This window comes from Grampus griseus (genome assembly GCF_964374135.1).
Source record: "Grampus griseus genome assembly, chromosome: 18".
Lineage (NCBI taxonomy): Eukaryota > Metazoa > Chordata > Mammalia > Artiodactyla > Delphinidae > Grampus > Grampus griseus.
In genome coordinates, this window is record NC_139012.1 from 70,803,114 (window position 1) to 70,819,289 (window position 16,176).

Sequence of the window (16,176 nt, forward strand, 5' to 3'; positions counted from 1 at the left end):
TTGGTGCCGTTCAAAGGCACCGAATACCCTCCCTTCCCCTACCAGGAGAGACAGATGCTATCTGCTTAGAGTGATCAGGCTGCTGGGAGGTGATGGAAAGTTTGTAGGTCCAATTCCAGTTGAGCCACTGTGTTCATCCCCGTGTCTCACTCCTGTCTTTGCTCTATGTAGCCCCAAAGTTCCACTCCCCTGTCTTTCAATTACTCCAGAAAGCAAGCCTCCAGTCTCAGGCCTGGGAATATGGTAGGGTGTGAGTATTCTTTGCGATTAAGTAGATTGTCTAATGATCTGACAAAGACCTACTGATGTCATCGAATAAAATAAGTTTAAGTGAATATCCATTATTTATTTAATATTGCAGGATCTAATCCCTGGCACTACCCAATCTGAACACGCTCAAAAATCCACATTCTTCAACATATGCAACCATTCAATTTGGGGAAATTTCACCACTTCAGTGGGAGGCCACAGCCCCCGTCTAGAGCCTCAGGGAGATAGTGATGGATGAGGCACACTGGAGGGTGTGGAGTCACGCTCCTGTCAGGGCTTCAGATGAGCCAGATGCTATAGGTCGGGGGTTATAAACTCAAAATCCATACAGATTTGTTTGGCCTTTGTCAGGCTTAAATTTTTTTTTTTGAGATAATCTTTAAAATTCAGGAAATTTCACTCAAAATTCTGAGTTTCTAGCTTCTTTTAAAATCAGAGAATCTGGCAGGACCATACCTCATCCCTCCTGACAGAGAATTACTTGGGGCACATGCTCACCCAGGGCCACAACTTCTCCTACTTGCCCACTTCACTCGGGTGAAACAACCTGTCTAGTTAACATTCATCACCACACATAGTTACAATTTTTTTTTTCTTGTGAGAACTTTTAAGATCTACTCCCTTAGCAAATTTCAAACACAAAATACAGTATTAACTATAATCACCATGCTGTACATTACATCCCATGACTTATTTTATAACTAGAAGTTTGTAATATCTTTTGACTGAGTCTTCTGTTTTTCTTTTTAGCTTTTTTTCCTCCTTATATATTCTCAGTTTCCTCCAAGTTTTTGCCCCAGAAAGTTGAGTTTTTTCCCCTCTTTATTTAGGTGGGTCTCAATCTTTCAAGTTAGAGGCTTTCCTCGGATCCTGTTGATTCTTGATTGTCTACTCGTGTTTAAGAACGAGAAACAAAAACCCTGACTGGAAGGTCTGAGCATGTGGGTGGGGCATGTTGATTTTGAGCTTCACTGTGGAGTGATCTGTCTCTGCCATTTGTTGTGGAACCTTTAGGATCAGCATCTTAGGTCTTTCCGCATGAGCTCATCAGACTCCCTGGGGAAGACACTTCCAGTCCCTCCCTGGAGAGTAGAAGTCACACAGCCAACATTCCAAGAGCCTGGTGGGCGAGGAGAGCTGGGAGCGGGGTGGAGGAGGGGTCTGGGGAAGGGGTGGGTGTCTCAAACTTGTCGCATATGTTCACTTAGTCCTTATTTTCAGTGTGGTGCTCATGCCCTCAGTTGTGCCTGATGTCCCTCAGTCCAGACACTTTCCATTTTATACTCTCCAGAAAGTTCACTTCGAGTTTTCTCCTTGAGTGGAGAAGCAGCATATGCCCAACAGGCGGGATTGGGGGAAGAGACCCAGAAACCTAGTTGTTTCTTACACAGCTTTCAACCAATTCTTCTCATTTTAAGCACCCACTCCCTTCACCTCCAGTTCCATAGTACCTGCTCTTGCTATTCTCTGAGCCTCTGGAAGATTCTGCAATCGTAGGATTAGTTCTTGGTTTCTCCCACAGCCAATTCAGCAGTCAGCTTGCTCAGATCCGCTGAGTCAGGAATACTCTCCCACCTGCTTCTCAGCTTCCAAATTTCTGTTACTATTCTGCTCTCTCCATCACTGTGGGTCTTTCTCCCTCACCCTTCCCTCCTTTGCTCCTTCCCTCCCCTTGCTGCCCCCCCTTCTTTGCTTTAACTGTTTCTTTACTAAAGTTTAATGGGGTTTCAAGAGGGAAAATAAATTAGATGGGTAAATTCACTCAGCCATCTTTTCCCAGAAACACCACTTACGATTTCTCCATCACAAAAGTATTACATTTTGCTTATAGAACAATTAGAAAATCCAGATAATCAGAAAGAAAAAATTACCCATAATCGCACTATCCAGAAATAACCCACTGCTAACATTTTTCTTTTTCCCTTTCACATTTGGGGGGGAGGGGGCGGGGGGAGCCAGTGCACTCTTTCATTCATGCTCTGGATATAAATGGAAAGCAGGATAAACATGACTCCTAGCATCTCAAAGCTGAGGTCTTTGGGGAAAGACAAACAAATAATTTCAATAAAATGTGTGAAGTATTATTAGAAGGGCAGTACAGGATTTTATGGGAGCAGAAAGCAGGAATATCAAATCTAGGCTTGGGCATGTCACGAAAGAAGCTGGGGGAAAGGACAGTGGCTGAAGAGAGCTCAGCACAGCTAAAGAGCTATAGAGTGCTCTCTACTTATTCACACTTATTCACACAACAGAGATATATAAGAAGCATAATATATCATATGGCATTTTTCTCTTAATAACATACCATGTGCAACTTTTTAATCACCGTACATTAACTTTATAATGGCCGAATACTATTTATTCCACTATACCTGTGCACTGCTATTCCTTTAACAGATCACCCTAGTATATTTAGGTTATTTCCAATTTTTAAGAAGCATCCACCATCTGTGGTAATCCTCCTCTCACCTTTACACATTGAGGATGAAATTTAATACGATTAAAAGTTCAAAAATAAGTGACAAAAGGAGATGACAAGGGAAGTCTGGCTTAACAGCAATTCACATGGGGAAAAATTTAAAAGCCTGAGAGGTTTTCGCTGACCACAAACTAATCCGAGTCCGCAGGAAGGTAACAGCCAAAACCACGAATGCAGTCTTGGACGGCAGGGACAGGATTCGGTGTCCAGAATAAGAAATGTGCCCTGAACATCTGGGGCAGCTGAAATTTGGTCTGCACATCAAATCTTAAGAGAAGCCTTCAAAGAGTCTGGGCTCACTTCTCCTGCTCCGTGCCCTTCCCCTCCTCTCCCACCTGAGCTTCGGCCCCTCCACGCGCTGATCCTATGACGTGAACTGCGCATTGCTGCACCTGGCCCCGCTGCACAGCTGGTTCCCAGAACGCGGAGCCCAGAACGCCCTTCCTACTTTGGGTGTCCTCAGTCATCTCCACCGTCTGCAGCCCCTTGGTAAGGGCGATGGACACAGGCAGCTCCCACAGACATCCCTGTTCTGCTCTGTTCCTCAAAGACCCACCTCTGGGGAGATAGAAAGGTCAACTCTTCCCTCTCCCTCCCCACTGTTTCCTCAAGTGTCAGAAGATAAAGAGCCCTCTCAACAGCCACATTTGCTTTCTCAGAATTCAACCACATTCCTGTCTGCCCCACCGCAGTCTCCCAAGAAGGAGCCCTGACTAAATGCCAGCTCCCTCTAATTCTTCTCGGAGGAGCAGCCATGAGTGTGAATAAAGTAGAAAATACTTAGGAAGAACATAGTGGCCTTTTCAGATCTTTGAAAAGCTGTCTCGTCAAAAAGCAGTTTGTTTTATTCTTTGAGATTTAGGGAGGCAGAGACAACCGCGGGTGAGTCCCATACAGAGGCAGGTTTCCAATCAATATAAAAGATAAAATCGAGTGGGCAACTTGAGAGGAGCTGGGTTCCTCTTGCCGCAAATAGTCGAGCAGAAGCTAGAGGACCCCAGGGCCACTGCAAGGAGTTGGTCCTGAGAAGAAATCTGACCTGGGATTTCCCTGGTGCCTTCTAATTCTAACATTCTAATTATCAAATAGTAGTGCACTTATAGACATGCAAATAATATCTTCTCACCATTATATTTAAACTTAATGTATAGTACTGGTTTCAGTTTATTTTGAGTATTTTATCAAACTATAAATGATACTGGTTCATGGATGATGTTCTGACATCCATACTTCAAACAATAATGTTATTAATAAAAAAAATCTATCCAGACTGGGGCCATGCAAGTTCACTAAATATTTATCTTTAAGTCAATATATCAAATTATATCAGTCATAAATTTTAGTATATTTCCTTTAAACATCAAGAAAAGGTACTTGGTAATACGTTTTATGTAAAATAAATTATCTCCAAACTCATTTGAAAATCTTTAGTCAAATGCTGTTGAAATAATTGCAAAGAGTCTATCCCACTGAATGAAGAAGTTAAGTGAGGTAACAATTTCTAAAGCGTTTGTCTAATTCCTTTCACCTAAACAGCTCAAGAGAATCACTTCTCAAGCACTCTTGCTTTTATTATTATTGACAATAAAAATTCATACCTCACCTTTGTAGAGCTCTTTACGTTTTTCAGAACATGTCGACATACCTGATTTTGTTTTAATTTTCACAATATATTTGAGAGGTGGACGGTGTCGGAGAGCTGAATGCTTGTCCTTAATGACGTGTTCCCACCTGATTCGCTAAGCACATGGCTACGCAGCTGCAGTAATTCCCACGCTCCTTACACCACGTGACTGAGTCCTGCCAATGGGAGGTGAGTGGAAGAGATGATGCAGCTTCCAGGTCAGGCACTCACAAGGTCACATTCTCCCCCTTCCCCTGTTCCCCTCCTCCCCTGTCCACGGGATGAAAATGGGGATATTTTTTGCCTTGTAAATGTGCAAAGGTTACATACTTATCTGGGCAGAAATTTTTTCCCCTGTTCTTCCTCACTTTTTAAAACTCCTTCCCAGATACTGGGTGAGAAAACAGACTGTAGGTGTTCAATTTAGAAGAAAGAAAAAAAGGACATATTGAAGTAAAATTATTTTAATCTATATTTATTCATTCATTAAAAATTGTATCGAATATTTCCTCTGCTCCAAGGACTGAAATAAGCACTAAAAATATAAAAAGAAATATGATATGCAGTCTCTGACCTCAAGGAGTCGCAAATGAGTAAATGATCCTCCCTGCCTGTTATCGCAAAATGGGAGTGTTTGAGTCAAGTCTTTGAAGGATAAATAAGAGTTTATCCCAAGGTGGAAGGGAGAAGAGCTATACTGATCCTTTAGATTATCTTTGTACCCAGAATGTATCAAGATAAGCATAATCTACCTTTTATATGCTCTGTCTGTTTAAGTACAGATTACAAGTATCACTTTGCAGTTTCCTGAGAAGATGTGGATCTTGAAGGATTCAGTAACAGTATGTATTCTTACTTACCCACTCTTTATTTCTTGTCCTCCCAATTTTATTTTGTACTTTATTCTCTTCCTACACCTAAAATTTCCTTTATGCCTTAAAAAGATAACATTCGTTGAAAGAAAAGCACTTTTTGTACAAATTAATTTTAAAATTCTGGCTTGGAGCAATCATATTGTTTGAAAAATTAAGATAACTCAGAGGACTTCTGTGTGCCAAATTCATGACTAACTACACATTCAGGTAATACAGTTGTGCATTCATTCATTTTGCACTTAAGAAATGTATATTGGCATTATTTGAATGCTTAGTAGTCTGTATTTTCCCTCTTTTCTTCAACTCGAAATAACTGACATTGTAAAACATTGTTATGATTTTGAAATTATTTTATTAGTTCTTTTCCTATTTGTAAATTTTTTTCTTGGACTTGACTGTGACCTTCAAAAAACACTGTTCAATCAGATATTCAAAGAAGAGTGAGTCAAGCTCTTCAGGAGATATTTTAACCATTTCTGATTAAACACACCATTGAATTCAGTAGTCTATAAAATACATTAACGTTCAACCCAGTTGATTATTCCAGCAATGTACCAAAAACATTTTAATGAGAGGAAAATTGGTAAAGTGCTTCACAAAAGTACATAGCATGTATAATTTAAACATGTATCTAGTAGATAAATTGCCTCCACTATTACTTGGGGAATGAAAACTCAAGCCACTTCCAATAAATGCTCCTAAAGCCAGCCAGGAGAATTTCCCCACCTCCCATTCTGAAAACTTTTTTATAGTGTTGCATAGTGACTATAGATAGTTTTCAGTTGTTTGGAAATTTTTACAATGGAGTCATACATTTAATGATGAACCTTATATTTTTACTGAAAAATATCAGATTCTGCCCCATTATATTTACTGATCTTACTATCTGATTAGAATTTAGTACCCCCTGTCCCATAAGAACATGGCTAGAAAGACTGACAAAGAGAGCAGATCCTAGGAGCATCAGTTTATGAAGGCAGAGTCAGGCTGTTAAACAGCCAGAAGCCACTTACTGAGCACCTACCAAGGGCAAGATGGCATTTTAGGATAGATGAAGTGAAACTGGTTTCCTCACTTAAGGAATTACCTGGCTAGTGAAAGGAAGCAAATGATTAAATAAAAGGAGAAGTATGGTAGGAGGCATCAGAGTGAAGCATTGTGGGATTCCATAGGAGAAAGAGATGGCATTCGAGTGTGGAGCCAAAGGGAGCATGTGAGCTGGTTCTCGAAGAAGAAGTGGGATTTTAATAAATGAGGGACTTTGTCTTGTTCATACATAATGATATCCTTGAGAATATCCATCATGGCAAACTGCAAGGGGCAAGTGCAGAAGCAAGGACATCAGCTAGGAGGCTATTCCAGTGATGCAGGCAGAATCTGATAGGGGCTTGGACCTGTAGCTATAGATAAAAGGAGAAGTGCTTTGATTCTGTATACATTTTGAAGGTAGGTAGAGCTATAGGATTGGTTGATGGATTGAATATAACATGTAAGAGAAAGGAAGAAGTTAAGGTTTGGGGCCCAGCCAACTGAAAGAGCAAAGCTGCCATAATGGAGATGGGGAAAACAGGAATTTGTTTTTGGATGTTAAATGTGACATGCCTATTTGACATCAGAGTGGAGAAGGCACTCCAAGTGCTCCAAGTCTGGAGCTCAGATCAGAAGTTCTGGCTGGAGACTCAAAATTTGGAGTCATCAGGACATAGAGTATTCAAAGAGTTCGCTTGGAGCGAATCTAAGAAGAGGTCCCAGGAGGGAGCACAAGGCACTCCAGTATTTAGAGGCAGGATGAAGAGGAATAAGCAAAGGGAACTGGGAACGAATCGCCAGTGAGCTGAGAGGAGAAGGGAGAGGCAGTTGGGTTCTGGAAGCCAAGCTGAGGAAGTGTAGCAAGAAAGAGAATAGTGGCTGGACAGATGCTGTGGATAGATCAGCTGAGACAGGAGCACTGATGTTCAATACCAGTCAGGTCTGCACTATACGAAATGCCCAAAGTAACATCTCCCAGCCCCACCTCCTTAAGTGAAACAAGTTGTCTTTTCCCACAGGTTCCCTTTACAGACATTTGCAAGACTCCCTGGGAGGCCCATGTTTATCTTCAACTCGGTCAGAAACCCACGGGCAGAACAAAGACTCAGAGGCACCGCTGGAGCTGGACTCCCAACCACAGGCCTTAACACTAGTTTTTCTGGGGCCATCAAGAACCATCTTTCAAGAGCCATGAAGGCAGAGCAGTCCCTCTTCAAGTCAGAGAGGAGGTGTGTCTTCTTCCTGGGTTATACTCTGAGCAAAGCAGTCTGGATTCCTAGGGCTCTGCAGAGAAATCCTCCTTTCAGTTCTGGCTGTCAGTCTGTCTCTGTCTCTCTCTCACACATACACACACAGAGGCTATTTTTATTAAGGTTTACCTCAGCACCAGAAACCCGCAAAAAACCACGAAGACTCCATTCTGAGCAAAGCCTCCCCACCTCATTATTCATCCTGCAGTATGTCTGGCCTGCCTCCTGTCCTCCGGGGTAGGGCGGGGGGGGGCAGTGTCCAAATTTCCAGTCTCCCCAGGGGGTCTCCTTAGTCCACCTGTAAATTAGTGGAAGCAGAGAATGGGGCAGGGGAGGGGTGTTGGCCAGATTTATCCTTCACAAGTATTACATCCCCAAACGCAGATGAATAAGCTAGGGGTCCAGTGACCCCTGCCAGTAATATCTAAGCCCTAGCTGAAATGTTCTATTACCAAAACGTTCCATTACCAAAATCTGGGGAATATAATTTATCTTTTCAACTAAGATCAAAACTTCCCTCCCCCCTCCCCCTAACACACACACCAAGAAAGAGTATTGAAATCAGAATGAAAATATCTCAATATGAAACAACGAAAGATACGATTTTTGATCATGACAACTTATTTCTTCATAAGATACAAGAATGACTAAATTCCAAACCAAAGAAATTTGAAAGCAAAATTAATATTTTACAGCAACTGTAATTATGTTTGTAGCATCAGCAAAACCAACTGTCCCCCTGTTACTAATTTCTTATGAACACAAAGTCCACTGCATTTCTGGGAAAGATGGTTAGTGTTTGGCAAGTTTTTGTGTAAGGATACAAAAATATAACTGGGAAGTTAATCAAAAGGCCAAGAGTGGGCACAAGAACCAAAAGCATGTTGACTATTTAGAATACCAGAGTAATATATGTGGAATTTGAAAAAAATGGTATAGATCTTATTTACAAAGCAGAAATAGAGACACAGACATAGAGGACAAACATATGGATACCAAGGGGGAGGGGGTGGTGGTAGGATGAGTTGGGAGATCGGGATTGACATATATACACTATTGATACTATGTATAAAATAGATAACTAAAGAGAACCTACAGTATAACACAGGCAACTCTACTCAGTGCTCTGCAGTGACCTAAATGAGAAGGAAATCCAAAAAAGAGGGGATATATGTATATGTATAGCAGATTCACTTTGCTGTATAGTAGAAACTAACTAACTAACAATATTGTAAAGCAACTGTACTCCAAAAAAAAAAAAATCAGTAGCTTAGAATCAAAATAAAATAAAATACCAGAGTACCAGAAAGCTCCTACAGCCCCAGTTCCTTATCTTATGTATGAACTGATCATGTAAGTGGCTATAACAATTGATAACTTTTGTATTTACACAGAGTTTATTACATGCATTCTGAAAATAGAATTCATGTGATTTAAATCTAAAGTAGTAATTTTGCAGGAATGGTGTATTAGGTCCTTCAGCTGGTCCACATATCTCTTGTTTCTGGTACAAACTGGTACAAACTGAAATTTCCTTACGTTTTCTTTAAAAGACGGCCAGTTATTCCCATAGTTTTTCTATCACCAACCATGAACAGGTGCTATTTAGGGTCTTCTGATTCCTTAAAAGGATTGACAGACTGAAAAAGTTTATTACCACTGCTCTAAAGTATCTTAATGAAAAATATGTATCAATATGGAATCACTAAAATCACAAATTTTTTGTCAAACAAAGCCAACATTCTTTTATGACCTGTGGTACCAAACAGGTTTTGTGGAGCTGACATACAATCTAATTAGCCATTATTACAACATTACCAGCAGCTCCAGCAGTTAAGTCAACTCAATAACCCAATACTGTTCTGCCTCAATTATCTATGGCTTCAATTAAAGTGTGTAGAAGTGGTCTTCATCTTGACTTTGTTCAAAATATGTGGTTTAATTCTAAATTTAAAAATAGGTCTTCCATCTTTAAAAAAAAGTTCTGAAGAACCTAGGGGCAAGACAGGAATAAAGACACAGACGTAGAAATGGACTTGAGGACATGGGGAGGGGGAAGGGTAAACTGGGACGAAGTGAGAGAGTGGCATGGACATATACACACTACCAAATGTATAATAGCTAGCTAATGGGAAGCAGCTGCATAGCACAGGGAGATCAGCTCAGTGCTTTGCGACCACCTAGAGGGGTGGTATAGGGAGGGTGGGAGGGAGACGCAAGAGGGAGGGGATATGGGGATATATGTATACATAGAGCTGATTCACTTTGTTATACAGTAGCAACTAACACACCACTGTAAAGCAATTCTACTCCAATAAAGATGTTTAAAGAAAAATAGGTCTTCCAGTAGGCCCACAAGTCACCAAAATGTGGTGCCAAAAGTTACACATTTAAACAGTTTTATTAAAATGTTTGCTCATATCCATAAAGTATTCTCTCATGATACAAAATTCTGTACAAAGTGTACCAATAACTGAGATTATAAATGAACCCTCAAATCGATGAGACCTAACCTTCAATACTAAGTAAAGGAGAAAAAGGAGAAAGAATTATTTGGGGAACAACTTTATCATGGCACATTCATTCTTCCTGCTGTCAAAATTTATTAAGCCTTTTGCACAAGGGTGTTAAAATCAATTGTGTCAGGCTAATAATCTCATCCCTGAGGAATCCTTCCTATTGGAGAGAGCATCGTGCGAATACAGTTGTTGTAGGACCCAATCTGTACCACCCTGTAGTGGTTTCTGTCTTTTATGGCTAGCTTTAAGATTTTATGAGGGGTCATTATACCCCTGCTGATTAAGTAAGGCTGGTGGATGTAGTGTTCAATCTTGCCACAGAAAGAACATCCAAAGACAGTTTGAACTCTGCTCTGCAGTAGATGCGATTTTAATACCTTCAAATTTGCTGCAGCGTGAACTTGTGCTACAAGCAAGACAGATCTTATTGGATTAACACTGAACTCTCGACATCTCCACAAATTCTAGTAGAGAGTAACGCTATCTGCGTGGCTTCCGAACAAACTTGTTTCTTTTCTCATGCTCCCCGTGGCTGCTCGTACTCCTCCCTATCTTACCTCTAGGAATTCCTCTAACCTCAGAGAAAGGAGCTCCCTTTTCTCACAGGAGAAACTAATTCCAATTTCTTTTTGACGATGGGCCCAAAAGGGCAATCACAGGCACTCCCACGGCGGGGGCTTCCCTCCCATTCCCAACTCCACGCTTTCCAGGGAAGTCCAAGATGCTCAGCGCCCCCCGGCCCCCCCCCCGCCTCCTCCCCGGATGTGAATCCCAGCTAACCTCACAGATGTGCTTAAATGGAGCCTCATCTAACCGGAGGTTCACGTCTCCAGTGGCCCTCTCCCCGGCGTGGCCCTCCGCCTGGCCCCTCGAACTCACCAGAAGGAGGTTGTGCGCCACCAGGTACCCGAGCCGCGGGCTGCCCTGGACGCCGGGGGCCAGGCGCCCGGTGGCGTAGCCGTGCCAGGCCACCACGTAGGGGTTGTCGATGGTGATCCAGTACTTGACCTGGCCGCCGAAGTGGCGGAAGCAGAGCTCGGCGTAATCCCTGAAGTGGTCCGCTAGGGCGCGGTTGGCCCAGCCGCCATAGGCGTCCTGCAGGCGCTGGGGCAGGTCCCAGTGGTACAGGGTGACCACGGGCTGCACGCCCAGCTCCCGCAGCCGCTCCAGCAGACGCCGGTAGTAGCGCAGCCCCTCCCGGTTGGGGGCGCCGGCGCTGCCATTGGGGAACACCCGCGCCCACGAGATGGAGAAGCGGTAGTGGGTGACCCCGAGCTCCCGCAGCCCCTCCGTGTCGCGAAAGACATTGTTGTAGCCGTCGCTGGCCACGTCCCCGGTGGCGGGCGGGGACAGCGACGGGGCGCCCGACGGCAGGCCGGCTACCGGGGCGTCGCCTGGAGGCGCCGGAGGGCGGTGGGTGAACGTGTCCCAGATGGACGCACCCTTGCCGTGCTGCCGCCAGCCGCCCTCCGTCTGGTAGGCGGCGCTGCCCACGGCCCAGTGGAAGCCGTCGGGGAAGGTGTCGTGGAAGAGCCCCGCGGCACCCGGGGCCGGAGGGCGCGCGAAGCGGGCCCAGGTCTGCGCGCCGTCGCCGGGCTCGGCGCGCAGGCGGAGGCCGCCCAGGGCCAACAGCAGCAGCAGCAGCGGTGGCGTCCGCAGACGCGGGCGGCGCGGTGGGACGTGGGCGGGCATGTTGCGCGGGAGCCGGACGCCGGGGCGCCGCGCAGCGCCCCTTTATGCCAGCGCCGCGCCGCCCGCCCCCCGCCGGCGCGCCCACCCCCGCTTCCCCGGCAGGCCCCGCCGGCAATAATTACACGTGGCCCCGTGCCTCTCCCCGCCCCGAATTGGGGGGGGCGGGGGCGCAAAGGGCGAGCGGGAGTCCGCGCGAGGGGCGCGATCGCGGGCAAGGTGCAACGGGCGCCGCTCCCGGACGTCGGAGAAAATGCACCTGTTCTCTGCTCCCAGAGGCAGCTGGGTATGTTTCTGCGACATGAGTGCCCTCCGCGCCTTTTATTCGGCATCCACGCGCGCTCCTGGAAGAAGCCGCAGAGCCGGGGAGCGTGGAGGAAGGAAGGCGGTCACCCAACTTTCCTGAGTTCGGCGCGGGAACTTTGCATGCCCTCGCGGGGTCCGCCCGCCGGGAAGCACCTGCTTTCTCTCCCACTCTGAGGCCGAGAAGAGTAACTGACATTACTAGAGGCGATTAGGAATTGGCCGAAATTGTACTGGGGGGCAGGGCGGGGAGAGCTAGGTCGGAACTTGGAATGTTGGGAGAGAGGGACTTGTGGCGGACTTCCCCTTGAAGTGTTTAAGGAAGATGCTCCCGTGAAGAGTCCCCGGACGCGCGCAACCTGAATGGCGGGTCCCGCAGGCCCCAGTCCAGGACGCCTTCGAGGAAGCCAAAGGAGATGTATGGGATGAGTTGGAACTTTGCTTTCCTCTCCCTCTTACTGTTATCTTTTAACCATTTCAAAACCAGTACTTGTTCTTTAATTCAATAGTGCAGAATTACTTGATGAATGACAGTTGTGATTGTTCTTCCAAAAGAGACAGAGAAACACCAAGGTTTGTACTTTGACTAGCTGTCATTAACCGCTATTATCCTTTGCATCTGTTTTTTGAATAATCACATGTTTTAGCTTTCAGCTCTGGCTTGGCAAGTAATTTATCTGTGCAGACCTTGCACGCAGCTGGGCTGGAATGGGAGGACTCTGGGTCCCTGATCAGTGAACGGAAAAGGAAGGAGGGGTTTGGCCCAAGCACCCTCTACGACAAAATAGTCATGACGTCTTTCCGGTTACCAAAGAGCCCTTTTGATAGAAATTGTGGAGACACTGTGTCCATTTAAGTGTGTGTATATCTGATCTGTGACTAACTGGGGAGTGGATGGTCTGGGCTCCACCTTTGTGATCTTGGGTGGGAAAGTCTCTCCAAGTCTTAGGATCCTTTTCCATTCTATTGTATAAAATGGAGATGGCCGTGTCCGCCCTGCCACCTTAGAGGCTTGTTACACTCAAATGAAAAAATGTGCACACAGAGGACTCAAACATGGAAACCCAGACAAATGTAAGATCCTGCTAATATCTTTGCCTTTCTCTCCAGTACAATGTGCCTCAATCCTGGCACACCTGCTCCTGTGATCAATGACTAAGATCCTCATAGAGGATCCATACATCCATTCTCATCTAGTGATCATCCCTGCACTGCTCTTTCATACAGACTTAAAATCAATAAAGTTTTAAATTTTGCAGATGAGGTTACTTTTATTAATTTCCTTAAAATGTAAGCACAACAAATTTATTCCAGTGTTTTATTAAATAGTCCCACCTCCAGCTAGCATATATTATGTGGTTAGTAAGATTAAGCCATCAGGCTGGAACAAGACATTGCTATTCTGTTACATGTGGCATCTACATTTTTCAATAAATGTGAAATAACAAACAATGACACTCCAGGTATTAAAAAAATTATACCATGCAACCACACAGTCACACTGTCTTCCAGCTAAATTAAAAAGCTTCTATGCCTGCATGCAGGAGCACATTTCCCTTCTAGAGCTTCAGATTAGACTGTCTGCTTCTTGTAGCTTGTTAAGTTTCAATTAGAAATGCTTCATGGGTCTCATGGAAAATGGCTTATGCTAAGTGTTCACTTATTGATGTATGGTCTATTTGCTCAGGGCAGATTGTATTTATTGCTACTTTTATTTAACCAACAGTTTTAAAAAAAAGAGAGTGAGAGAGATAGAGAGAGGGACTTTCAGAGCAGTGACTAAAAAGGACCAAGGTGACTGAATACTTCATATTTGAAGTTCTTCTCTCTCTGAAGGGGACATAAAGCACATGTATCTCCAGTTGGACATCATAGCTTTCAGCATTTGCAGGGATGTCCCCAGGTGATAATGTAACCCAATGATAAAAATTACATGGTAATTAAACTTTACTTCCAGAACTTGCTGTTTATCTATCAAGGTTCTGTTCATGGTTATTAAATTCTGGATTCCTGAAGTGTGAATAATTGCTACTGCTGCTTTGCATTCGTTCAGTTTTATTTTGGTTCTTTCACAGGCCCCTTCCAACATCTAAAATGTGGATTTCATTCAATGCTTTGTTCTCCCCCATATAAGAGATTAATTACTTGCTGTGCTTTGAATATAAAGGTGAAGTTATTGATGCATCAAGGGAAAGGAGATTTTTTTTGACAGAGGACCGATTAGTGGAGATCTTACTGACTTTTGTCGTGGTGATGATTTTCAACAACCTAAAGGTAGTCATCAAGGTGACCATCATCCTTCATCCAGTCCCTTCTCCCAGGTGCTCCTGGGACCAGTGGAGCCCTCCCCTGCGAAGGGAGCAGAAGGGGGTTCACTGATTCACGTGGGCCCAAACAGAACATCAACGCCACATGCTCTCAACTCACCAGTCACAGACACTAGCTTCTCTGAGGAGATACTGATATCATCGACACAATCTCTCTCAGCAACCACCATGGGCAAAGCAACCAGGAGGAGCTCAAGACTTCAAAACACAGGCGACAGCCTCTTTCCTCAAAAACAGTAGTGGTTGGGAGAAACAGGATGAAGAAAGTTGATAATAAAGTTGTTTAATTTATTACATTCAGTGTTAACAAATGACACCTATGACAGGTATTAGAGGAATTCAGAAGAAGAAGTTACCCTATTTTTTTTTTTTTTTTTTGCAGCACGTGGGCCGCTCACTGTTGTGGCCTCTCCCGTTGCAGAGCACAGGCTCCGGACGCACAGGCTCAGCGGCCATGGCTCACGGGCCCAGCCGCTCTGCAGTATGCAGGATCCTCCTGGACCAGGGCACAAGCCCGCGTCCCCTCCATCGGCAGGCAGACTCTCAACCACTGCGCCACCAGGGAAGCCCCAAAAGTTACCCTATTTTGAGTTGACTGGAAAAGTCTCACAGAAAAGACATGACAATATCTGGGGTTTAAAGAGTAAAACTTGCAAGGAGCCTGGGAGGCAAGGATATGGGGAAACAAAATGTGGAAGAAAAAAGTGTTCACAGTGTATTTGTGGTAAAAAAAAAAAAAAAAAAAGTCTATTTGTGCAAGGAAATTGTGGACTGAAAAAGTAGGTAGGGATCAGACCATAAAGAGTCTTTAATAGGTTTTGTCATTATATCACATTGGAGCTTCTCCCTTCATTTACTCATTAAACAAACATTTGTTTTGTGCCAAGCACTATTTTAGGCACTGAGAATGCAGCAGTTAAAAAAACAGACCAACAACACTTGCCTTCCTCTCATATCACTCTCCCACTCTTTACTCTGTTTCAGCCACACTCACCTCCTGGTTGTCCTTGGAACTAGCCAAAATGGCTCCCAACCTCAAGGCTGTTCCTCCTCTCTGGAATGCTCTTTACAGAACCACCTGCTTCTCCTCAGTCAGGTCTTAGACCAAAAGCCACATTCTGAGAGCAGCCTTCTTTGACCTCTCCATCCAAAACAGTTACCCCCAGTCATTCTCAATTACAGGGTCCTGTTTTATTTTTCTCATAGAGCTTATGACTATCTCAGATTATCTTGTCTGTTTGCTTATTTCCTTTATCCTCAACTAGAATGTAAGCCTCATGAGAACAGACACCTGGCTTTTTCTTTGCAATATCTGGAACACCTAGAATAATGCCTGTACATTGTAGTTGCTACACACATATTTGTGGAATGAATGAATGAAACCATTAGTAAGAGATGGCTGAAGCACCTTGTTGAGGATTCTGGAGCCACATCCTGGCTTACAAAAGAGGCTGTGATTGATTAGTAATGTCTGCCCTGAGTACAGGAAAAAGTGGTCATGACAATACCATATTTGACATCCTGCATATATATGTACTTTGGTGGGCAATGGCCCAAGCCCACTCTACTAAAACCTCAGATAGGTCTGATGCTACAACAGGAAATAGCACACAAAGCTATGTCACTGTGGAACAGTTTAACTGCCAACATACCCACTTTTCCCTGGTACACCTCTGACAAGCCCCAAAAGATTGAAAAGGCAGTGACACTAGGGCTCTGAGCTTCTCTGACCTGGCAAGTTCCTCATTCCACAGAGGTTTTCAGAGCCACTAAATATCAGGTGTACCTTCATGAAGAACTAGGAAGGCAAC

At 44.2% G+C, this 16,176-nt stretch overlaps 1 protein-coding gene across 1 annotated transcript in view; it reads right to left on the reverse strand.

The window, feature by feature from the left end:
• The window catches only part of KL (klotho), a gene marked incomplete at its 5' end in the record, with an annotated part of 36,787 nt that extends 25,049 nt beyond the window's left edge, over positions 1–11,738 (reverse strand). The window contains one exon of the mRNA XM_082675532.1: positions 10,926–11,738. Within this exon, the coding sequence (XP_082531658.1) occupies positions 10,926–11,738 (813 nt within the window). The remainder of the gene's footprint in view (positions 1–10,925) is intronic.
• Positions 11,739–16,176: the final 4,438 nt, after the last annotated feature.